The 25,499-nt window shown below is 42.3% G+C and overlaps 1 protein-coding gene across 7 annotated transcripts; it reads left to right on the top strand.

Moving 5' to 3' along the window:
* The first annotated feature begins 540 nt into the window (after positions 1–540).
* Positions 541–25,499, top strand: REEP2 (receptor accessory protein 2). Of its 7 annotated transcripts, none has more exons than XR_013835554.1 (8): positions 541–1,525; positions 2,132–2,204; positions 7,201–7,277; positions 13,403–13,516; positions 13,962–14,109; positions 15,062–15,222; positions 17,333–17,482; positions 18,351–25,499. XR_013835554.1 is itself a non-coding variant. In XM_079964359.1 (8 exons), the coding sequence occupies exons 1-8, from the start codon at positions 1,494–1,496 to the stop codon at positions 17,405–17,407; spliced, it is 801 nt and encodes a 266-aa protein (XP_079820485.1). In that variant the 5' UTR covers positions 1,373–1,493; the 3' UTR covers positions 17,408–25,499. The 7 variants fall into 7 exon arrangements, 2 of the variants coding, with proteins under 2 accessions (XP_079820484.1, XP_079820485.1); XR_013835555.1 differs by having other exon boundaries at positions 25,137–25,499; XR_013835556.1 differs by having other exon boundaries at positions 542–1,525; positions 17,333–22,745; positions 25,137–25,499.

Genomic DNA, 25,499 nt, shown 5'->3' on the forward strand with positions numbered 1-25,499 from the left:
AACTCCCTTTCCCTTTTTGGCCTTTTGATAGGCACTTTCCAGCTCTTCCTTTCCTTCTTTCTTATGGCTTATTCAGCCACTGGGGAGCCAGTTAAAAGTAGTAAAGGTTTCAGTATCATTTTTTAGTACATGGCAAAACAGAGTGATTGACTGACCAAGATATATCTGACACAACCTTACATCTGAGGTTGTGGTAGAACATTTGAAAAGCGCAGACTCCAGTGAGCCTTTTCCTTTTTTACGCTTTCACCAATTAAATATATATGCTAAAAACATTTTAAGAAGAATGGCAAGGCCACTGAGAACGCATGTACATTTTAACTTTCTTGGATGTCAGAAAATTGTAAAAAGAAAACAAAATAGGGTTATCTTTTAAACTGGTATCTTATTCATTGTAGTGCTTTGCTTATTAAGGGGGTTTAAAAAAGACTCACTAGAACAGTGGGATGTGTCTTAAATACTGGAAACGGAAGAACAAGCCAGTTTAAGATAATTTGATTTAATTACATGATCTAACAAACTACAAGAGGTATTCAATCTCAGTTCTGATGGAAACGCTGAGGGGATTGGGTGAGAAAGATGGAGTTTTGCTTGCTTTCTGGAAGGAAGCAGGGATGCAAAAACACCTTGAGTGCCCCTTTCCAGGGCCTTTGGGGAGAGGGCCACCTGATAAGCATGGGGTAGCTGCTACCTGAGACACCGATGAGAGCTGTTGGCAGAGGCCCAGACTGGTGTTTCCTCCGCATCCTCAGCCCGGTCCTGAACAAAACCCCAAGGATTTTAGGGATTCGCGATGGATAACTCCGTCAAATCGAACAGCACCTGCAAGAGAGCCCCCCGCCCACACCAATATCCATTGTCTACTTCTATGGCGGGGGGAGCCTTTCGGTTATTTCCCGGCCTTGCCCTTTAACGGTTTATTATAATAAACCTGGAGGCTCTTCTTGCACACGAATATTTGAAATACGCAACTGGCTGGCTGGGGCCTGAGGCTGCCTATTCCAGTTGCGGCGTTGCAAACCAAGCAGGCGGACTGCCACCTGAACCCCGTTTCCCCGAGAGTAAGCCGCACTGAACTCAACAGGACTTACTTCTGAGGAGGCGTGGCAAGGACTCTAAAGCGCTGGTCCAGAGACGAGCGCTATTGCTGGGCTGGCTCTGCCTTCTCGGGCGGGGAGCGTGTCGCTTGACGCGGGGCCTGGCGGAGGCGCCGGACCTGCTGCTCTGCCACGGAGAGATGACGCGAAGGCCCAGCAGCAGCAGCAGCAGCAGCAGCAACCGCCGCACTGACGACGAGCCCACCACCATGCGCCCGCTGCTCTTTTTCCCTCCGACAGGCGCCGCTGGCTCCTCCCCTTTAAGGAGCCGGGGCGGGGCCGCGCTTGCTGCAGGAACCTGCCCTTTAAGAGCGCTCTCTCCTTTCCTCGCTGGTGCCGCTGCCGAAAGCCAGCTCGCCAGTCCCTGCCGGCCCCCGGAGGAGCCTCGGCCTCGCCATGGTGTCCTGGATCATCTCCCGGCTGGTGGTGTAAGCGCGCGGCGACGGCGGCGGCGGCGGCAGGAGGAGGGGGACGACGACGACGGGGAGGCCCTCCTCGCCCGTTGCTAGGCAACGGGAAGAAGATGGGGACGGGGGTCGTCTGGACGGGCGGCTCTCCGGAATCCCACCCCGCCCGGTGGTGCCCGCTGCGCCCAGCCCTTTTCTCGGCTCCTCCACTCCTCTGGCTCTCGGGGGCTCCTGAGGTGGACGCCTCCCCCCGGCCCCTGCTGCCACCCCGCCCAGCTTAGCCCTGACCCTGACAGGTGACAAGAGCGAGCCCAGGGGCGTCGCCTGGACACCGCGGGGCTCCCCCCCCCGCTTATTAAGCTGCTGTCCGTTTAACGGCCTCTGGGCGCCACCACCTGAGGGCTGCAGGTAGGGCGCCCAGCGCCTCTGACGCTCTGCCAGCCTTGCAGCGGCTGCGCTAGGCCTTCTCTGCGCTGGCGGGGGAAGAGGGTGGATGGGCGGGCTAGCAGGGACCGGGGCTTCTCCGGCCTGGAGCCGACTCTAAGCTGAATGAATAATCTCATGAGGTTTTTCTTCTTCCTTTCTCTTTTCTGTTTAAATAATAACAACAACAACCTCTTGTTCCAGGCTGGTTTTCGGCACCTTGTACCCAGCATACTCCTCTTACAAAGCTGTGAAGACGAAAAATGTGAAGGAATATGTAAGTGTGAGGCAATTAACCATACGCTTGGTTTAACATCAACCCTTACTGTAGCTTGTCTCCCGGTGGTGTGAAGATACTAGCGACATAGCTTGTTCAAGCAGGAAATTGGAATTGTACTGCAAAACGATGCTACAGTCCATGTCACCCTGTTACACAACACTGAATAGTTCATCTGAGCATTTTCTTCCTTATTTGAGTAAATAATGGTGGAATAGAGCTGAAATACCCATTGTGCTCAGTTTCGGTTTTAAAATTACATTATAGACCCATTTAAGCACCAAGTGACAGAAACTTCAAATGTGAAAATTCCTGAGGTGTATTCACAATTGACTTAAATACTTTTTTTAGCACCTACATATCCGTGATGTCACTTCACCACAGCTCCAACTAATTTGCATTACCTCTTTGCTTTATTCTGCAGTAAAGGTTACAGCTAGTGCAGCCCACTTGCCTAGTCTGTAGCATGTGCTTCATAAATGGCAAAATCCACTTTCTGCATGGCTTTTAGTCAATTTAAACCAGATGGTTGCACATTTTTGCACATTACAAACTATGCTTCTATCACATGTGTGTTTGCACAAAGTGTGAAAAGTGTCATTTTAATGTCATTTGTGAAAATGCAAGTGTTTCTTATTGCCACTTTCTATTTGCTGCAATTTCCCTGACATTGCTATCTAGTATACTGTGGCATTTTCAAGAGTAATACTAAGAATTCTTCTTAGTATGGGATGTGCTTCTTCGGAAAGTTGTTGTAAAACTGAAAGCAGCAAAGAGGCATTTTAAATCCAGAATGGATTATTTGTTTTTAAAACATAGGCCCTTCCTTTTAAAATGTGGGACCAAAGACCATCCTTACCCATTACTTGTGAAAATCCTACCATAATGAATTTAGGATACAGTGCAGCTCAAGCAAAATGATGTACGTATGTATAGTTGTTAAATGGGCAAGATATATATAGTTGAAAATAATTCAGGAGGGAGTGAATTTAGTCCAAGGGGCAATGCTGCTTCATTTACTTATTTACCACATTTTGTTGCTCTGTGATTCAATTATGAAATGAAGAAAATTTCTTTTTTAACTTCTATGACTTTGTTACTAAAGTTCAGTTGTGGGGAAATTAACATATTGATTGCATTTGAAAATGCATACTAGGAATGCTTCTGAAGCAGTTTAAGAAAGAAAACCCCTCTTTGGTTTGTGTTCTAGTTTTGCAGAATATTTGAGTTAGATGGCTTTTTAAAGCATTAGACAAATTCCTGAAGGAAAATAAATCGGTGGCTATTAGCAAATGCACTGTGGTGGGGGCCGAGCGGTCTTCAGCCCCCCCGTTTTTCAAGAAGGGGGCTGGGCTTCCCCCCAAATCCAGCGGCCTGCTCTGCCACCTCCACCCCACCTATGTCGTGAAACCCTGCTGATGTCATGTGGGGATGAGGAGGCTGAGCGGGGAGCCTGGCGGCCCCACTCTGCCTCCTCCTCCCTGACCAATGTTGTGCAGGGAGGAGGAGGCCAACCACGTTTCCCATTCCCCACCCGGCACACAAGCGACGGTATCACAGTGGGCGGGACACGTCACATGCCATGTAACATGATGCCTCACATGATGCACCTCCGCAATGTGGGGGGCAAGTGAGTGCCCTTGGCTGCTAGCCATGATAACTAAATGGAACATTCATGTGTCTGAGTATCAGTTGCTTGGAATCAAATGACATAGAAGGACTATTGCCTTCATGCGCTGTTTGTGGGCCTTCCAGTAGCACCTGGCAGAACATTGTTAGAAATGGGGTACTAGACTAGAATGGAGACTGTCGGATCCAGCAACTTATGTTTGCTCCACCACTTTGGCAAAAAAGGGAGGTTTAACATAAGCCTTCTGTTTCAGAGATCCATGGTGAGATTCTTCAGCAGAGATCTCACTATTGATTGTTTTAATGTAGCAGATATTACAGAATCCCGTAGTGAGCATAGCATATAGGCTTTGTAACCTTTCTCTACTTCTTACACCCCCTTGCCTGCCTGCCTCCAGGGAGTGTGCCGAGCAAGCGCCGGCCAAACAGTCATTCAGCAAGAGGGCCCGGGACACGGCAGCAAGGCCAGCCTGGGCTCTGGGGCCCAGAAACCCCAGCGGGGCTTTTATTAGTTAGGGAGGGCAAAAGTTGAACATACATGTGGTAGGCCTCACTCCTCCAAGATTTCTTCCCACATCCATGGATTGCAGATGTATCCAAAATAACTGGAGGTGTGAAAGGTACATCTGGCTCTGCCCTAACTATGATACCCAATTTGGAATGGATGTGAGTAGTTTTTTTCTGTGAAGTGTTCAGTGAATAGATCACAGTGAAATAGTTGAGTGGTCCTCCCACGCCTTTAAGGCCAAACATTGATCACTAGAAGAGTTTCATTGGACAACTGAGTAGATTCAATGGTGGCAGAAAAGTCTGACTTATTTGCTGCCATCACCACCAGGGTGATGAAAGTGAGCTCTAGCCTGTGTGATCACACTTGTCATGAGTCTCCCGCTATTGTCATTCCAGTTGTTGCCCATGTTGTTTCATTGCCTTAAGTTTCCCAGACCCATTAGGGAGAAAATTTGGCTCTCTGCTGCGTTCCATGATTCATGCACAGTGATGACCTGCAAATACAAGTTCAGGGATTCGAACAGCCTTGGTCTCAAATAAATAATTTTTGTTGTAACTATTATTATAAGTTGGCAGCCCTTCCCCAACCGCTACTAAATCCCAGTCTCCCTTGCTCACCCCTGTTCAAGGTTGCATGGTCAGTTATTGAGGGGCTACACGGACAGCAAATAATCTTGACCATTGTCCTGCATAAGTTGTATGTACCCTAAAATACCCCATCACTTCTGTGTAGCTGTGCACTGAAAGGCAAATTTGTTAACAGCAAGCAAGCTGTTTTTTTACTTTGTCTGCCATTACTGATCATTTTGTTGAGGAACCCCTGATAATATGAGGAATGCTGAGGAACACAATTCGAAGGAAAGTACTTTAAAATAGCAGCTATACTTGGATTTGGTGTCTCTGGCATTAGTTGGTATTAGCTGAAAATACATGTTAGTGTCAGTGGGAAAAGGCTGTTTTGGATATCCTCAAGCTTTAGTAAGAATAAAACAAGAACATCCAAAAATATTTTTCAAAAGATTAGTAATAGGGATGCCAAATGTCTGGGCTTTCCTGGACACATCTGGGAATTGCTCAGAAAAATGGCATCCAAGCATATTTTTGCTAAATTGGCAAAATGTTGGGGAAAACCTGGATGTATGGTAAATTTGGGCTGTTTTTATTTTCTAAAATGTTCCTATAAAAGGCTCAACAACTCCATCTGGATTTTCACTTTGGGGAATATGGCATGGGCAACCCTAATTAATAAAGGGTAGACGGTATGAAATCTAAAAAGAAATATTGTTCATAACCATAATACAGAGTGAAGTGGCTAAAAATGGACACTTTCAGATTTCATCGTAGTATAGAAGGGTGAGTCACCCAGGTATTTGGAAGGAATTGCAAGTTCAAAGTTACTGTTTAAGAACAAGCTGCTTTTCAGGAGCTTCTTCTAGCCATATGTTGAAAGCCAACACCAATTTCAGTGGCAATATTTTTTTACATAATGCCTTGTAGTTAAGGAACAGCAGGGGGAGCCAGCTTCTCTTTCTAGTGTGGAACAGGCTCGTTAAATTGTTCAGACAGATGAGGGCATAACCTTGGCTGCCAAAATATTCGTAATAGTATTAAACTTTACTGTAGCAAAATTGACATGCTGTTCTAAAGGTCAACTCCTCCTTTTTGGTGTGGGGATACATTGCATTGTTTATACTATTATCCTTGTAATCTGCTTTGATATTGGTAGTCCATCTTATAATTAGGTTGTTCTGGTCACCCCCAACTTTTTTTTGCTGAGAATTGTTGATTTGTGGGTAGCAACATTATTTACTCATAAAATGTATCTCTCAGTTTCCTGTGTTGTCTCTCATCCTGGAAATGGTTAAGACTTCCTAGTGAAGATCAGACTTGTACACAGCACAACCAAAGCAGGAGAACAAGGGATAGGAAAATCAGACATGAAAGACTGGCCAGGTCACACATTGTGGTAAACTATAGTTAATAATTTACCATGAACATGCCAAGCAGGGCTGTTTTGCTCCTCCTGGCACATTATACAAACCATTATATTTAGAAAAGTGTTTAATCATGGTTTGTTCTATTCTATTAAACCATGATCAGTAAGCCATGAACAAACCTTAATTACAAACTGTGGCTTGTTGGAGTTAAACAAAGCACAATGTATGGTTCAGACACAATGGAAAGCTAGGAGTTGTTTGTTTGTTTGTTTGTTTGTTGCTTGCATGAGTCAAGAAGAGTGAAGTAGGAGTAATACAATTCTGCATGATAAGTCATCACCATGATGTGCAAACAAGGTCTCTATTCTCAAGCACCAGTTGTAAATAGGATGTGCAAGGTTTTAATTCCTTTGTGAGGTTAGCGCAATCTGGTAAAGAGGGATGGTTGTTCAGAATTTGTTACAACTGCCCAGGTTCCTTGATGGCGTCAGTGCAGATGTTAGAGGAGAAATGTGCATTACACTGTGAACAGGACCGTTGAAATATGTATATCTTAGATCTGCACAAATTGTTCACGAAAGTGCAAAAATTCCAGGTCATTTGAATTAACAAGAAGGCTGTACACATTGCCAAGTAATGATAAGACTTAAGTGTGGTGAAAAGCTATAGGTGTCTGAAAATTATTGGCAGGCAAACTTTAAAGCAGAATTTCTGTTTTTGGAACTTACCTTGATGTCTCTGCTACTAGACACTGTTGAAGAGAGAGACCAACTGTTTGAAACCCAGAATTGCAGACATTTGGACATGGGTATAATTATAATGAACTGCTTCAAAATGACAAGATTTGGCATCAGTCAGGAATTTGTTTTAAGTAGGTTGCAGCTTTCAAATGATATGTAATGGTGCTGGCTGTCTTGCAGGTCAAATGGATGATGTATTGGATTGTGTTTGCTTTCTTCACCACAGCAGAGACACTCACAGACATCATTCTCTCTTGGTAAGTACCCTGCCACACTTAGGAAGTAAGCGGGGGGGACTACTGGATACTTCAATTCTTTTTCAGTTATCCATCTAGAATTGGTTGCTGTGAGGCAATTTGGTAAGATATTCAGCTTCCCTGTAGTTATCCTGTTCTTGAGAAAAACAAACATAGTGTTGTTCAGGTTTATTATTTGAATGTTCTGTAGTAAACCATATACACAATGACTGAAAGTTGTGTTGTTGGCAAAAATGTGTAGTTGTTCTGCTTGTCCTCCCAACCTAGAAAAAAAAGATATAGGGTCTTCTAGAGCAGGAGTCAGCAACCTAAGGCCCATGGGCTGGTAGCAGCCCACGAGGCTTGTCTAACCAGCCCATGGCGACCCCTGCCGCCCTCCGCCTTACCAGCGTGGTGCGGCGCAGGGACCGACTTCTGGGTTGATGGTGCATGCGCATGGGTGCCCCTCCGACCTGGATGTGCACCGGAAATAGCATGTGCGCACTCGTGTGGGATGGAGGAGTGCCTGTGTGCATGCACACACACTATTTCCGGCGCACTTCCGGGTCGGGAGAGCACCGGAAATAGCGTGTGTGCACAGGCACTCCTCTGACCCGGAAGAGCGTGCGTGCACACATGCTCCGGCCCATCCTCCGATTAAGGTTGCCAACCTCTGTTCTAGAGAGCAAAAAATGAATGAAGAACGGGATTCTAGTTTTACGAATCTGATTTGTGGAGTGTGAGGGAGAGAAGCTGAAACCTAATGGAAACTATAGGGATAGTTGTAGAGTAATCTTTGAATATTGTGATTCTAGTTCTGATTAAATGTTAGGTTCTGACACTATTGCATGTCTTGTGCTTTGCTAACAAATTTCCAAAGATTTGTTCTCAACAATGTAAATCCCTGTTAGGCAAACATTGAGCTGTATTGTGCTGACTTACTTGTCCTGACTAGAACTGAGGACAGAGATGATGTCCTAATCCTGCAGTATCTGTGTTCAAAACTCCTAGCTGCCACTTTGTCCAGAAGTCTAAAATGAAGGGGGTAATTCCTGGGTTGAAAACACCAGTCATTCCCAGGCAGAGGGCCAGTCCTGATGGAACATCCCAATGTTACTCTCTTCCCAATGACTCTCTTCACAAATACTTGAGTAGTGCAGCTGCTGGGACATAACTCTGTTTGCAGGGTTGAGGATAACTTTGGATATGGACTTAACAAGGCTATGGCGAAAACTTAAAAAGAGACTTCAAGAAGATACATCCCGTAAAGGGTATGTGTGGCCTGTTCAAAAGCTGGCCTTGTCATGTTGATTCTGTTCCATCTGTAGCTTCTCTCTTCTTCCTTCTGCTTATCTCATATTTGCTGCTCTCTGGACTGTCAGTCTTTGTTCATCTCTAACCTGAGCTTGATTCTAGCTTTTCCATTTCTCTCAGGTTTCCCTTTTATTTCGAGCTGAAAATTGCATTTGTGATCTGGCTGCTCTCTCCTTACACCAAGGGCTCCAGCGTGCTCTACAGGAAGTTTGTTCACCCAACGCTCTCCAATAAGGAGAAGGTACTTCCTTCAGATTGCCCTACATATAAATCCTGGAAGTTTAGTGACATGAGATCATGATAGATTGCAGAAAAGATACTGGTATTAGCTCTGTCTGTGCTTGATATTAATCATGCTTATGCCTGCTCATAATAGATGTGTGGCAACTGCTGCTTTTACAGAGCAATAGTGAATTCCTAGTTTGTAACCTGATGAGAATTTGTTAGGTCTAACCTGAATAACGTAGCTTTAGAATAGAGTTCATGGCTCCTAACTGTGAGCCAAAGGGCCATGCATGGAGAGTTTGAGGGACTCTTTGGAACAACATTTGTTGCAGGGCAGGGGGCTATAACCAGAAGAGAAACTACAATTTTTTTTCTTTGTGTGCAGAACTGCAGTCCATTCGTGCATGAGGCAGTTTGGATTCTGGCCAATGTTTTCAGCATTTGCTGCTGTATTAATTGATCCTTTATTAATTTTGGGGACCTTTACTCTTTGTAGTCTACACTGCGATTAGTGGTAGATGCATAATTACTCTCCTTAATCTCATGTAGTTCTAGCACAGGGCAAAGTATATACATTGTCATTCATTTAGTTTGAGCCTGCAGATAAGGGGTGACAGTCTCCATCCACTTGTAAGTGCCTTATGCATTTTTACCTTAGGACAGAATTTTTTTGAGTAATATTTCAGCCTTCTGGGGGTAGCATTCACTGGAATATTGAATGTTCTTCCCTTCAGCCACTATATGTTAGTGCTGGGCAACACTTTGGGAAACTCAGAGCACTTGCTATATGATCCATTCTGCTGTGCTTTCTAATATGTAATGTTTTCCTGGATTCCTGGATTTTATAGTTGGCTTCATGATGTTGGTGCAAGAAGGAGTTAGGATTTCAGGCAGAAGTGTCTCGAGATTCTGAAAAATTATGGATACATGGTCATAATGCTAAAAAAGAAGAATGTACTGCACAAGGAAACAAGTTCCATATACAGCTTTAAATCACATGAACTATATTTAATCCTTTCTCTGCTAATCCCTCAGTGTTGCAAAAGAGAGCTAGGCAGTCCCTAGGAATTAACAGGCCAAAGGCTGGCTGGTTCTGTCTGAGGACTGCTTCTTACCATACTTTTTATAACAATATTAGTATATCTGCCTTGTGTCAGTTATGATAGCACATGTATGTTTAAATGATGACTGTTGTTCACAAAATAAACAGGTCTGATAATTGTGAAATGATTAAGCTAATTCTCCCTGTATTTGATAGGGATCCCATGGATCCATGTAAGGCAAAGGTATACTAACACAAACATTCTCCCAGTCTGTATTTCTTGAAAAGCACTGTACACCTCTACGTTTTTGGGGAGGGGGCACAAAGCATTGTATTCAATCACAATGTCTTTATGCATACATTTAGTTAAGCTTCCTCTAGCACTGACTGACTTCTCAGACTGGTGCTGCTTTTTCATGCTGCTTCACATTCCTTCTTGAAATTCAGACTTCTATATTTCTAAAGAGATCCAGAGCATGAGCATAGCAGGATTTCAAAGTTTTATATGTTTAACTAAATGTTAAATCTGTTCCAAGCATAGGACTGACTAGGACAGTCAGTATCAGACATTGGAAAATGTGGATATGGTGAATTTCCCACTAAATAACACTAGTTTGCACCCATAAGGACATTAGAAGAGCCTGCTGGATCAGGCCAATGGGCCATCTAGTCTAGCATCCTGTTCTCATAGTGACCAACAAGATGTCTGTGGGAAACTGAAGCAGGGGCTGAAGAAAAGAACACTCGCCTCTTGGAGTTTCCAGCAACTTGATGTTAGAAGCATTACTGCCTCCTAACTGTGGAGGCATAGCATAGCCATCATGGCTGGTAGACATTAACTTTATCCTCCATAAATTTAAACACCACTCAACTTGGTGGCCATCACTGCCTGCAGTGGGAGCGAGTTACATGGTTTCACTAGGCACTGTGTGAATTAGTACTTTCTTTTATCTGTCCTGAATCTTCCAACATTCAGCTTCACTGGATATGAGTTCTAGTGTTATGAAAGAGGGGGGGAAACTTTTCTCTAGCCACTTTCTCTATGGCATGCATAACTTTAAATTTCTATTGTGTCACCTCTTTCTTGCCTTTTCTCGAAACTAAAAAGTTCCAAAAAACTGCAACCTTTGTTTCTCTTTCCCCTTGATCATCCACCTGCTGGAGTCAACAATGACTTTTGCACTTGGCTTGCTAGGTCATCAAAGTTGTGATACAGAATGCAAAATCAAGAAAGGATTCAATTGCTGAGTGTGGAATACCACAAGTGGATATTTTTGTCATGTGTGTCTGAAGTGTGGGAGGTCTTCTAGTAGAAGAGATTTAACAAAATTGACCCCAGGAAGTAGCTTTCTTTCTGTGGCAAAGTTTTGGTATATGTGTAATTTGTTTTCTCCTTGATGCTGCTAATGATGAGAAACTGAAATTGGCACAATGCTGAATTTGGCACAATGAAACACAATACAACAATTACATGAGCCTTGATGTTCATTTCTCATTTAAGAACCAAGGGTACATGCTTCCCATTTTTCTCCTGGGGATCAGATTTCACAATAGCAGGACACAGGGTTGTTGTTTTTTTGCTGTGAAGAACCTGTGTCTCTTCTCTTGAGTGGCTAATCATTCAAGTTCTCACTGGATATTAGTGCTCTAAAAAAAAAAAGGAGTATGAGCCAATAGGTCATGGTATACTGCATTGGCCTGAACATAAGCCACACTTTCCCCCCAAATTCCAACAGTGAAAAGTTAAAGTGCGGCTTATTTTCGTGACCTCAGGCTGCCAGCAAAGCGGTGCGGCTCCCCCCAGGAAGCGGCCCAGGTATTGTCTCTCTCCCCCCCCCCTTTTAAAGTTGCAGCTTATTTGCGGGTGCGGCTTATATTCAGGCCAATACAGTATCTGTATTCTGATAAATAGGAGAGGTCACACTCTCAATACTTCTAACAAACTGATGAGGGTCTTGATTCCACCCGGTCTTGGAAGAGATCCCCCCACTGTTGTTAAAACTAAGAATAATGGTGCTGAAATTTCTCTTATAGTTAATTGGTTAATCTTTCATAAAATTTGGCTATTTTAGGATCATACTAGACATGACAAGTGCAGCTATTTTTGCTTATTGACCTGCTAGCTATGTTTATGCCTACAGGTGAACAGTGAGTTCCAAAGTCCATACAATTCAATTGTTTCTGTAGATAGAGTGATTTGATAGCAGCCACCTTTAACAATAACTAGTCCATGCATTTAGAGTCTATCAGGGCTACATTCTCTCCAGGTTGGATAGACAAAACATTCTCTCCATTTCAATAGACTAAAATGCAAATCAATCAGTGACAAAAATTTTCACCAGACTCATAATCCAGATGAGTTTAGCCCAGCCTCTGATGTGTGTAGGTCATTGAACCAGTGGTGTAAGAATTTTTTCCTGTGTGTTTTTTGGAATGACAGTGGAGGAAAAATTTCCATTTCATAAGGTGATTAATATCAGTGAATAGTATTAGACAGACTTAGAAGTTTCCAAGTTTTTAGCTTTGTTTACTAAATGCATATAAAATAAACATGGTAAATTAGATAAATTTTCTGGATGTCCTAGAAAATTTCCAGTGCAAACAAAGTTTTCTATTGCTAATTACCCAAAATTGCATAGGAAATTTTCCAAAAAGCTTTCCAGAAAAAAATCCAGAAATGTCCTATTTAACATTTACTGGAAGTCAACATGTTGACATTGATGTTGACATTGAAGCCAACATTTACTGTTATGTTATGATACTTTAAAACTGACCTTTAGAATTATGCTTCATTGCTGCCAGAACTAGTTTGTGAAATTCCTCTCTTCTGTTCCATAAAGACAAGTTACTGCTTGATCTTAGTCTTAATTCCATGTGAATAATTGTTTAAGCATGTTTTTCTTCCCCTCTTACTTGGGTTGCCTGTGTTAAGATTTGATGGGTACTTCTAAGTACATTATTCTCAAAATGAGAGGTGTTGGTTTTTCTGTTACCTTGTCCTGCTGAACTATTTTTGTACTCTGTAATCTAGTGTATTGCTAATTAGTGCAGCTGCATTTGTTCTGTTGTGTGTATAGGCATTGATGATCCATAGGTGATTCTTTTTCTCATTCCACCATGCAAGCTATCAATGGATAGTTTATAACCTCTGGAAAGATTTACTTAGTCATTAGAGAAAGTTTGAAGGGTTTTATAATTAACAAAAGTAAAACATTGTGATGACTTTGAGAACTTCTGTTCTGTTTTGTTGTTCAAACCCTATGGACTTGGACCTTCTTGCGTTATACCTAGTTGGACTATAAGTCCATCTAGCCAAGTATTGTGTACACTGACTAGCAGCCCTCGCTAGGGTTTCAGACAGGCAACATTCCCAGCCCTTCCTGGAGGTACTGAGAATTAAACCCTAAGCAATTCAGTATTCAAAGCAGATGCTCTACTACTGAGCTTCAGCCCTTCCCCAAAAAACTTCCTCTTAAAAGCTTTTGTGTGGGTATGTATCATTCTTGAGGGCTATAGCTATGCAAATAATTTTTTAATGTGGCCTTCCCCACCAATTAAATCCTAGGAAATCGATGAGTATATCAGCCAGGCCCGTGACAAGAGTTATGAAACTATGATGCGAGTTGGCAAGCGAGGATTAAATTTGGCAGCCAATGCAGCAGTTACTGCAGCTGCAAAGGTAACTCCTTATATACCTATGTGCCATATCAACCCTGTTCCCTTCTGCTGGACTTTTGGTGTCATAACTCTATCCCACTTCCCCACCTCCATGCTGTCTGCTAAGTTGTTCTTTCAAGTTAGACATGAGACAAACTCATCTGCAGCTTGCCATCTGATTGGATTTTATTCTGATCCTGATCTGATTTTAGGATGTGTTTTAAATGATTGCCTGATTTTATGTTAATGTGTTATATATTTGATGTTAGCTGCTCTGAGCCCAGTTTTGGCTGGGAAGGGGGGTATAAATAAAAATTATTATTATTATTATTATTATTATTATTATTGCCTGACCCAAGCTGTGTCGAGTGTTCTTTTCCATTGGAAGCTGTTCTAGCATGTCCTCTGATGTGTTCTGAATGGTTCAACTCATGTGAATAGTTACAACTAGAAATTATATCTTAAAGGGCCAAGGAGTTTTATCTGAAAAACTACGGAGTTTCAGCATGCAGGACTTGACTTTGATTCGGGATGATGACACTGTGCATTTACGGAGCCCTGAGCCACGCATGCGTACTTCTGCTACTGGTCACCTTGAAACTGTTGATGATTCAGGTTAACAGCAATCCATTCATATTATTTAATGAGGGCAGGTGTCTAAGAGTTGTGGGCTTGGGGCAAATATTGAAGCGTCTAACTTCAGTGGTAGTTAGCTGTGTTTATGTTTTGAACTTGGAGTGCATGCACACCTATATTTCATGCAGTACTCACAATTGCAATGGACATGCTGCTTAAAGAAAGAATTCACATTTTCCCAGCAGCAAGATATTATAGTTTGGGCCACGCTACTCATGACAGCAGCAGGCCCGTATTTTTAAATGTGGGTATTTTCCAGTAATATATAAAGCAAGGCATGGAAGCATAAAAGGAGGTTTCTGTGTTCACATACACAAAACAACTTCTTTTATCTTTATCTTCTATACCTCTCTGTAATTTTCATTCAACCAGTGATCCTAGCTAGAAGATAGAGTGGGGGAGGGGAGAGGATGTGTGCAAAGGAAGGGTTTGATCTCCTCTGCACCTGGGCACCCCTTCTTCACTTTACACTGCACACCACCAATCCACTCTGGTCTGGATTGGGGGAGGAACCAAACTCCTGTTACTTTTGTTAAAAGGGGGGGGGGGGTGAAGCCCAATAAAGTGATTCAAAGAGTCATTTAAAGACGCCGAGTCTTTTGTCACCTTGACAGTTTGATTCTCCACAACTTTCCATAGACATCTGAAGGCTCCCCTTTTTGGGAAGTTTTTAATGTCTGATGTTTCACTGTGTTCTGTTATATTCTGTTGGAAGATGCCCACAGTGGCTGGGTCAACCCAGTCAGATGGGTGGGGCACAAGTGTGTGTGTGTGTGTGTGTGTGTAATAAATTATTAGTCGCCTTAGTATTAGTATTATTTATTTTCTCCTTTCCTTCAAGAACCTTGGCATCAGAGATGGCATTTTCATTTTCTGCTCCTCCTCCATATTAAAAAAATAAGGGGACCTCTGTTTTTGGTTTTCTCCTCAGGTGCATCCTGTTATTCCTCATCAGAAGAGATGACTCTGTCTCAAAGACATAATGGGGCCCAGTCTGATGCCAGAACAGACCCATCAGATGACGATACAGGAGACAAAGTTCCCAAACGGACCCAGAGCCTTAAAGCTCCTAAAAAAGTGACAAAGACTGAGGTGAGCTGGATGTAATTGTTTGGAAAGCTTGCAGCTGGATTGTGCCTCATGAACAACTTGTGTGCTTCAGCCTGGCACATAATCCCTTTTAATAGCTGCCCCTCCCTTGCAAGTGTGCTTTGCTTGCCTGCCAGATATCTTTCTCTACATTTTGAAGTATTGGACAGGATTCAACTAATGGGTCCCATCAGCAGAAGCCTGCACAAGAACTTCAGCTTGTACAAAAGGGCTTTCTCCCCTGCATCCCCCAAAATTGGCTCGGAGGGGATCAGGAGAACACCCAGAACTGTTCACGGGAAGGAAAGAGGGATCATTCTGTTTGGCAGGCTGAAATATTTGCAGTAACAGAACAATCAGAAGAGTGTGATGTTGAATTCCTCCTGTTGTTTCACATTCCTATTCTGTCAATAATTTAAATGCCGCTATAGTAAGAATTTAAGGCATTACTAAGGGCTGAAAGTAGATGTGATGGCAGTAGCAACTTGTTTGTTCATTTGCACCTTTGCTATGCCAAGCAGAGAGTGGATAGTGTCTCATTTTTAACATTTTTAAATGAGAATGTGCATGACCAGCTGAATACTTCTTCATTCATTTGCTTACCTTCCCATGCTCTATTGTCCCCACTCCCCTCTTGCAGTACTGGAAGTTGGCTGAGCTTTGAGAAAGGGCTTGGGGTGTTGGACCATGGGAAGGAAAGGCAGAGGAGGGGAGATTCAACTTCCTTCTCTTATGTACTCCCTTTTGATGTTAAAGTTGGACTCCCCTGCTTCATTTGTGAATGCATAGGCACATGAATGAATAAACATGAATATGCTACTGCCACATCTTATTTCGCACTCAGGATGCATCCAGTTTTATGAGTTTTTGCATGATCTGCTGCTGACATTAGGGGCACAGCCTGCAGACATTCCATCAGCTGTTTTTGTTTGGGCTCCACTTCTTGATTTTTCCAGTGCCAAAATATATTATTTAGTATGGTTTTATGTTGCAAACAAGTGGCTCAAATAAGATTTTCTGTGTGCGCAGTTTATCCACATGTCCACACATCCAGTTTTTAATCATAGATTTTTCGTAGGAATTCCACTGTATCAGGTCCACACCACACCTTGAAGAAATGTTTCCATGCTGTGGTTTTCTGGCCTCTCCCTTCAATAATTGCTCCCTTGTCCTTCAGTAACCTTTTCTGCTCTGGGTATATGCACAACTATATGGGGATATAAATTTTCATTTTGTTTGTAAAAATCAAAATTAAATTTTTATTTTTAGGGGGGAAGGCCCAACCAAAAATGCACTAATGAGCTTCCATATATATTTCACATTAAGAGGGAATTCGGATTAAATGTCAAAAAGCATAGGCTGGCATTTTGATGACGACAATCTCCTGTGGACTGTGCAAAAATACTTGTGTGCATGGACAGCACCAGTTTCACAATAAACCTTTTTCTGGAAGCACCCCTTCTTAAAGAGCTAAGAAGTTTCACATATTTTACATTAACTGAAATTTGGTGGTGGCCGCATGCAGCACATCAGGTCATTTAGTGTAGAGTGCTTTAGCTGTACTGGTCCCCAGCTAGATTACATCTGATGATATATCATTGGGTGACAGGAATTGGCTGTGGCTGGCGTCCTTCGTGAAGTTTTGAGTTTTATCTGAACCAAAGGTTTCCTACACATCTGGACATGCCTTCAAGAGTAGCTGAAATGATACTGGTTATTCAGTTTGATTGTTCAGGTTCTGTTTCTGGAAATAGTTTTGAAGGAGCTGGTAAAGAGCCAGGAAATGGCTGTGTAGGAGAATAACCTATTTTATTTGAGTGCCCTCTGCTGACTGCTTTATAGGTTTGTTTTATTTTTTTTGTCATCTTCTGTTAGTGCTACTGTACCGGAAGTTTTTCTTATTCTGAAGTTACTAATTGAATTGATTCATTAATAGAATTACAGAAGTAAGAGGGCTTAAAATTGGATAGCAATCAGTTCCTTTTGTTCTGGAAGCAGGAGCTCAGTGAATGATCTGAGGTCTCAGCAAAAATGTCATCAAAGCTCTTTCTTTTTTTAAACTCCTTGTCCTGCAACTAGTTTCATGTTATTTCTCTCCTCTCTTGCTTTCCAGCCCCCACAAAAGACTGTCAAAGCCCGTCCCAAGAAGAAAGTTACAGGTTCCAGTGCTGCTGGCGAGTCAGCCTAAGGACATCCCAGCCTGTCTGTCCTAGGGCTCTTCAGACACTTTGAGCACTCTCCAAGGAAAGGGAGCTGAGATCATGTACATAACAGCTACTGCTTTGTAGAGCTCATTCCAAGGCAAGAGGGTGACTGAAATTTGGCACACAGATTAGAGGATGGCCATCCTCAGGAATTATTTACACTTCATCTCTGTGATGGAGAGAATGCTAATCTGTCTGTACATAGCCTGTTGTTTTGGGATTCCCTCTCTGTGCGTAACCCTAATAGGGAAACTCTTTGCTGGAACAACACTTCAATTAGGGTTAGAGCCATTTTTGACAGAGAGGCTGGAAGAAAAAAAAATTAAGACGGGTGCCACTGAAATTCTAATTGGAGGTGGGGAGCTCCCCAATAATATTTCAGCATTTCACTGGTTGTCATGCTGTAGCTGCTGTGGGGAATTGTTAGGAAGTGCCTGGAGCAAAGTGACTGGTACTGAGGGAAAGTGTTATCTAAACTCATTTGGGCAGAAGCAAGAGACAAAAGTGTAGGTTTGCTTGGTGCTTTGCTACATGGGCAACTGCTTGCCTGTGGGATTGGGTAAAGTGGTATTTTTTGCAGGGAGTCTGCAGATGTTTGGGAGAGGGGTGGAAGGTGAGAATGCAAGCGGCTGGCTTCTTTACCACTATCTGGTGCCTATTTCTAAGCAGCCTCTTTTGCTTGGTTGGAAGAGTTTTAACTCTGCTCATGGTAGATGTTGCGATGGTAGAACTATTTGCATGGTTTTTTTCAAGTAGAATAAGGCTGGGAGGAAGGTGACGAAGCTAAGAGGACCACGGTTGGAGCAGGGGGTGTGAGGATGCCTCGGCACAAATCAGTCTCTCCAAAGAGTTGAAATCCTGAATAGCCACTGTCTAAGAACCAAACACTTTGGCCCCCTGCTTCAGAGTTGCCTTTATATTTTACAGGTCAGTCTGTTTTCTGTAAGAATTGTTTGGAAAAGGCATGTGTATGGAAGAAGCTGGAGGAAATATGGATGGTACCTTAAGTTTCTGCTGTGTTTTTAATTATGCTTTATTTGCACTGGCAATATAAGGTTGGAGCTCAAGCAGTGTAGCCTGATAAGTAGGCAAAAAGTAGCAACCCTTTTTGGAGCTTTTCTGGCATTTTGTAATGAGGTAAGTAAGTGATGGGACATTCCTAAATGATTCCATAGGTGGATAAGGGATAACGTTACTTGGCTCTCAGGAACTACTCATTTCTGCCACCACTGACTTCCATCATTCCCTCTTAACTCTGATTACATTTTGGAGGCAATATTATTTAGTGTTTGAGACTATCATAGAATTGTAGCATTGGAAGGGACCCTGAGGATCATCTAGCCCAACACCTTGCAGTGCAGGAATATGCAGCCGTCCCATACAGAGATCAAACCTGCAACCTTGGCATTATTAGCACCACGCTCTAACCATCTAGCATTCTGTGAAAAACTGAATTCAGTTTTGTATCATGCTCCAATCAAATGGATAGATAAATAATGATAAACATTTCTGTTCCAGACAGTTTAACATATACAGATGACTGTCCTGATCTAGGACTATAGTGCAGGGATACTGAGACACATAGTATATAGATAAACCCTGCTGTTCTCTAACCTAGCCCTTTAATAAATTAGCCAACTTCTGAATATGTGCCAGAGCCACTAGTCTTTTAAACAGTGGAGCAAATATATGAGATCTAACAGTGCTGGAAACAAATTTCAGTTACCCTTATCTATATAGGTTAATGGCAAATCGGGCTGATGTTGGGTATGCAACATGGCCATGCAGCTGCTTCACTATGCAGTTTAAATCCTGATTTTTCACTACAGGCTGACATGTACTGCTTCCTAAATAAGTTTTTTAAGAAGCTAACCTCCATTGAGTTCTGTGAAGCTGCTTCCTAATCAGTGTACTTTAGGATTGCACCTTTAGGCACACTTTTTAATTTGTATAGTTTCAGAGCAGAGAAGGCTTATCATTAAGATTCCATAGTTGAAAAGACTCCCTTTATCGTCTTCCAAACCAGTTACAAACCTGCACTCGTGTGCTGTACTTCTCTTCTGGACAGCTGATAGTTCAGACTCTGCAAGTACAAAGAAAATGAATCACAACATTTTTGCCATTCTTTTTGGCAGCGGCTGTTTAATGCCAAAAAATTGGCAAGTTATAATTACAAATTACATTTTGTAATTTGTCAAGGATGCAGACCCTAAATCTTCGATTAGGTTTTTACTATTTGGAAGGTACTTTGGTTTGCTGAGTGTGAGAATGTAGAAACATACTGCACTTTTTACCCAGCAGATCCCTCTCTCCTAGTACCATGCAATTAATCTTCAGTAGTTTTGTTTGAATCAATTATGGGTTTACATGTGCAATGGCTGCACTTCCTTATGCTTGGAATATGTATGACTGGGGAAAGTGCATTTGAATGCTGGGCTGGCTGTAAGTGAGACATTTGTATTGCTGTAGTATATGAAGGGGAAAGCCTTTCTGTTTCACAGAGAAAGCAGCACCACTTTTATCAACTTGCTTGCTTTTATCAACTTGTGTTTCAGCAGCACACTGTGGTTGTTGCTTGTAGATACTGCCTTGTGTTTTTTACAGCACATACATCAAACTCTTCCCAGCATCCTTTGTATGAGGCAGTACTTTTACATAAAAGTTGATAAACTGGGATCAGGGTTAGCACTTCTCCTAGAAGTGTGCACAGTTTTTCAGCAGTGCTTCCAGTGAAGTATAAGGATGGGATGATGCTGAATAACTTGAGCCCATTTCCAGAGATGCTTAAGTCCTGAGGCAGTTTCTACCTTTTCATATTAGCCTGGTCTGCTTCTCAGTCCCCATCTTCTCACCACATCCTGTTGGGTCAGTTTTAATTGTAGTCCAATTGGGTGTTTTATTATACTTATAAAAGTATTTCTAACCCACTGGCTCATAAGAAAATATCAGGATGGTGTGCAATGTGTAAGTATTCAGACAATCTAAAATACAGAACAATTGACCTACACTGAATCAGATTAATCCTCTGAAAACAATTGTCATAAAATAAATGTTTTCAGCAGGCAACAAAATATCTAAATTGTTAGGCGTCTGGTTTTTGTTGGTTTGCTTTTGTGTAACACCATGTGGTCTTTTCATATTTGTGTCCCTTAATTATTTTAAATTTCCTATCAGTTTTATGTTTAAGAACATCATTATCCTGCAGCTGGGCTTCATATTCAGCTTGATGATCAAATATATATGGGAACCTGCCAGAGGCCCAATAAACTTATTTTTGATGCATACTTCAGGCTGCAAAAATTGAGTCAGATGTTAGATAGCTGGCAGGCCCTCGTATATGGCTGGTGGGCTGCATTTGGTCTGGTGGCCTATGCTGCACACACCTGTCATGGGACATAATATTCCACATGTTACCCTTCTCAGTTGTTCTTCATAGGATAGTTTCTAAGATCTTGATCCATTTATTTACTGTTCTGTCAAATATGGGAGGAAACAGAGTGACTCAAGATACTTCACATGACTGCTTTTTCCCTACTCCCTTTTTCTCTACCATGTATTATTTTATACACCTCCGTAATATCTCCCCACTTTTTCTCCCTTTTTTTGAAACAAAAGCTCCAAATGCTGTAATATTTTCTCATATGGCAGTTTCTCTAGCACCTTGATCATTTTAGTAGCCCTTTCCTGCACCTTTTTCATCTCCAATGCTACAGTCCCAACAAAAATACCCCCCACTCATCTGCTGTTTGGCATGGGAGGAAAGCTTCTATTGGCAGCAGTGAGAACTCCCCTCATATGCCAAATAGCTGCCCCCCCCCCCCCCGGTGAGGGCAGGTATCGGAACTGCAGTGTGGAAGGAAAGGGTTAAACCTCCTCCCCATGCACCTGATCCTGACCAGTGATTGCTATTTACAATCTTTGGAGCAGGAGATAAGCAGGATGTTAAACCATGTGATTAACATCATGTGTAGCTGGCCCTTGGGTAGCCTGTTTAACAATTCATGGGGGGAGGGGATGATAGAGCTCCTTGAATGGAGATTTCCCTCTCTATTGGCTGCTATTATTCTTAAGAGACTTTATCACAATAAGGCCATGATCCTATGTACACTTGCTTGGGACCACTAAACATCATAAGACTTATCTCTATGTAAACATTGTAGGGTTGTGCCATTAATGGCTCTGTGATGAAAGAGTCTGATATTGAGACTATCATAGGACAGATCACCATATAAATAACATGGTAATCTGAATTCTTTTCTTTAACCCCTCTTTACCTCTTATGTGCTAGGAAGTCCATGATGGAAGAATTCAGAACTTGTTTTTGGTCAGGTGCAAAATTGAATTGCCACTTAGTCAGTTTTGTGGTTTTTTTCTACAATCAAGCATTGTATAAATTTTAGGAAATAAATAAATAAACTTCATTTGTAGTACAGAAAACCTTGGATTTAGGGTGTGGTAAGAATGTGCTCCTATTTCTGCATCCTTCCCACAGTCTGGCTTCGCTGTTGTATTTTGGTTTGTAAGATTAGAAGAGTAACAGCAAGAGAACCCATGTAGCTAGCAGAAAGCTCTAATAATGCTGCTCTTCAGAGGCAGAATATAGCTGGAAAAGACTTTTATCATGAAATCTGGGCTCTTCCCCATTCCAGGCAGGAGTGTCTTTCAACATTGTGTAGCGCTGAAATATTTCTTGTTTCTCCAGGAACTTGGGGGGGGGGGGCTTTTGTTTTCCTTTTCTTGCGTTGTCATGTTGGACATGGTATTTAGAACCTCTTTGGGATATTATCCTTGCACCAGGACAACAGCTGGTGTTATCTGATGGCCTTCTCTTCAACCAACATCTGTTGAAGTGCCAACTCCTATTGGTTGAACCCTTCTCTCCCAAATGTAAGCAAATACAAGCCTTGAAGTTTCACAGAGCCTTTCCATTGCGAGCAGCTTGCTTACTGACAAGTCACTCCTCTGCCACTGTTGTTACGTAGATCCAGTTCTTCAGCAGCAGCAGTCTGTGTTTGCCTCCTTTTATCAGGATTCTTTTAATCTGAGCTAGCCTTAGTACTTGCATTCTCTGATTTCTGCTGTGTAAAGGGGACAGTGCTGCTGTCATTCTTTTGCAGACATTCACAGTGACTGATTTGAATTTGCATGACAGGTCTGGAGCAGAGCCAAGAAACGGAGACTCATGTTGAATGCCAGCCATTTCCCTTGTTTGTTGAACAGGCAGCAGTAGACGTGACAAGGATAGGACGCTATACCAGTGTATTCTCTTCTGCCTGCTAGAGGAACAACAGTCAGTCAGTAAGAAGTGGACAACAAGATTGGGTAAAGCAAACTTATTTAAAGGTCTTAATCCTGCTGCCCAGTCAGTCAGATCCTTGTCATCATAGTTCAGTTACAGCTGTCATTGGCAGCTTCAGTACCTCTTCAGCCACTGTGTCAAGTCTTCAATGAGTATACTGGCTGAGGGTAAGCAATAGCTTTTCAGAGAACAGAAGGCAACATTTTGAAGTGACCATTGCCTATATGACATACCCTCTTCTTCTGATCTCTGGTCAAACTAGTTTTGCAGACTTTGTAGCATTTCAAGCGGTCTAGGGGAACTTGAAGCAACCTCTTAGCAGAAGAAACACTAAATATGCCCATTTTAATGTGACCTCTGTAGAAACAACGTTCATTATAAGGAAATGACACATTATAAGGAAATGACCCATTAGGCTAAGTGGGGATACTTCATCAGAAAGCAGATTTTGGGTGTCCTGAATTTGCAACTGATTTTTACTTCTAATTTATTATTGTATTTTGACTGCCAAGTAGAGGTGATTGTAGGATTTTGTGTTTCTGGTGAAAAAATAACTTGGTCAGCCTTGGGTACTGCACACTTTGTTTGGGTTGGAGGGTATCTGCTGTTCCACCTCAGGCAGCAAAATAGCTTGTGCTGAGAGGAAAAAAATATTTTGTTCTTATAAAAAATAAATGTCCCCTTAGGAGTGAAATGGGCTAGAGCAGAAGATCGGGTCTAGTCAGCTTTACTCCTGCTTGGGCTTGTAGGGGACTGTAGGAAGCTGCCTCTGTCAGGAGTTAGACTCCAAGCTGAATAAACAACTTTTTCCTTCTCAGCAGGGCTACCTTCCTCCCCACATGTTGTTTTGTGCTATTGTCAAGCTGCCAGTGTTAGTAGCATTAAAAAAGGGGGGGGGACTGCTTGCATTGCTCCAGAGAAAGAATAATCCGTACACAGAAGCTATCTGTACACTGGTGGAAGGATGAGGAGTATCTTGACTTATGAACAAGGCAGGACAGGACAGGGTGCTGTTAAGCAAATGACTAGAGGAGGTTCTCCCACAGGATTTATGTGACTAAACTGAGAAAAGGAAAGGGGATTTCCAAGGAGATGGGATAATAGCCAGTTATTCTCAGGATCTGTTGAGATTCCAAGGATGAGTCAGCTACATGAACTAATAGAAACATATCGGTAGGCAGTCTGAGTGAAGGCATTTCCTTGTCTTATTGAGAGAGATGAGCCCAGCTGCTCACCCTCAACCTTATCATGTTTTGCAGTTTAATGGGAAATGAAAAGCTCCTCCACCATATTCTGTCTACCAAGGTATTACTTATGTATACTGACTATGCTAAGACTGCCTGTTGAGATCAGATAGATGTTCAGGAAACAATTCATCCTGGATGCTGCACCATTCTTTGTACCCACCTTACTGGGAGCTGCTGTTTTCAGACTTGGATTGTCGCCTGCATCTTTCATCTTGTAGTGAGCTCTTCACAGTACCACTCTATCCAGCACAAATTATTTTACTAGCCCTGGAAAGATTGCCCCATGATCTCTTGCTTCCCTAGGAGTCCATGTTCTGTCTCACTGGAATTTATTCAGAAACATGCATCTCCCCACCACCACCTCATGAATAGAGGATGTTCACAGTCAGGCGCACCTCTTAAGAAGGAAGCTATGTACCTCAGCACCCCCCCCCAAAAAAAAAACCCCTATTTCCTGCTGCCTTGCAGAAAAATCATTGATCTCCTATGGAGAGAACACACAGTTCTCTTTTATCGCTGGATATGAAGATGCTGTATTACAGAAAAAAACTTAGCCCTGCTCTGTTCCACCCTCTTATCCCTGTTCTCTTTTAAGTGGCAATCTTGTTACCTGGTTGAGCCATACCATATTGTAGCCATTGTGCAAATGCTCTGGAATCTGTGCTTACACTTCAGGCACCTGTATCAGACTCTGGGAGTCTGGGTGTCTTGTTACGTATCAGTGTAAGTATCCCAGAGCCTCTGTGTACATGCATTCATCAGTATTACTTTGTGAACCCTAAGTAGTATTTTATCTGGTTTTTTCAGGCTCTTGGTGACTGGCAAAGGCTCCTGCTAGATGACCTTGTATAATTTTACTCTACCAGAACAAATTGTTGTTATTCCTACTTGAGCCCTTTATAGTGATCTAGTAAGAAGAGGTATCTAACATATATTTGGGAACAGATTGCATGGTTATTTGAGTGTTTTTACACTTTATGTACTAACTGAAATCATATCACATGAAAGGTTGAGGAGAGCAACACCAGTTGCATTAAAGGTTTGTTTGAAGGCCACGGAATGTACTTCAATCAATCAATTGGCCTCCAGCACAGCTTCTGCACCATTTCTCACTAGGTAGATCATGACTATATTCTGTGTCTCTTCCTGTTTTTTCACCCCAAGCAGGCCTTGAATTCTCTTCATTAGAATATTTGTCACTTCAGGACAATGGTGGTTGAATTTCCTCCTTCCTCAAAAGAGTATCGTAGCTGCAGAGAGGTTGCAGCCTGGGACCCAAGTATTGGGACCAGTGGGACCAAATGCAGTAGGATTCCAGAGGAGAAAAAGTTTACAGCAGCCACCTGAGACTGTGAAATTGACCTTTCCTGGAAATTCTCTGGCCTGAAAGAATGAACTTTGATGTTAGACCTTTGAGAATTACAGATATTTGAACAAGTGTTTGTAGCAAAGTCCAGTATCAAAGCTGCTACTGTTTTATTTGCAATGACAAACTGGAATCAGAAATAATATGGAATGTAGACAAATATA

The sequence above is a fragment of the Podarcis cretensis genome (assembly GCF_951804945.1).
Source record: "Podarcis cretensis genome assembly, chromosome: 2".
NCBI classification, from domain to species: Eukaryota; Metazoa; Chordata; class Lepidosauria; order Squamata; family Lacertidae; genus Podarcis; species Podarcis cretensis.

Bases quoted from the DNA above. Each gene is read 5' to 3' on its own strand.
- REEP2 (XM_079964358.1), top strand. From the start codon at position 1,238: ATGACGCGAAGGCCCAGCAGCAGCAGCAGCAGCAGCAGCAACCGCCGC. The intron at 1,526-2,131 runs GTAAGCGCGCGG...CTCTTGTTCCAG, and splicing joins ATCATCTCCCGGCTGGTGGT to GCTGGTTTTCGGCACCTTGT. The intron at 13,517-13,961 runs GTAACTCCTTAT...TATATCTTAAAG, and splicing joins CAGTTACTGCAGCTGCAAAG to GGCCAAGGAGTTTTATCTGA.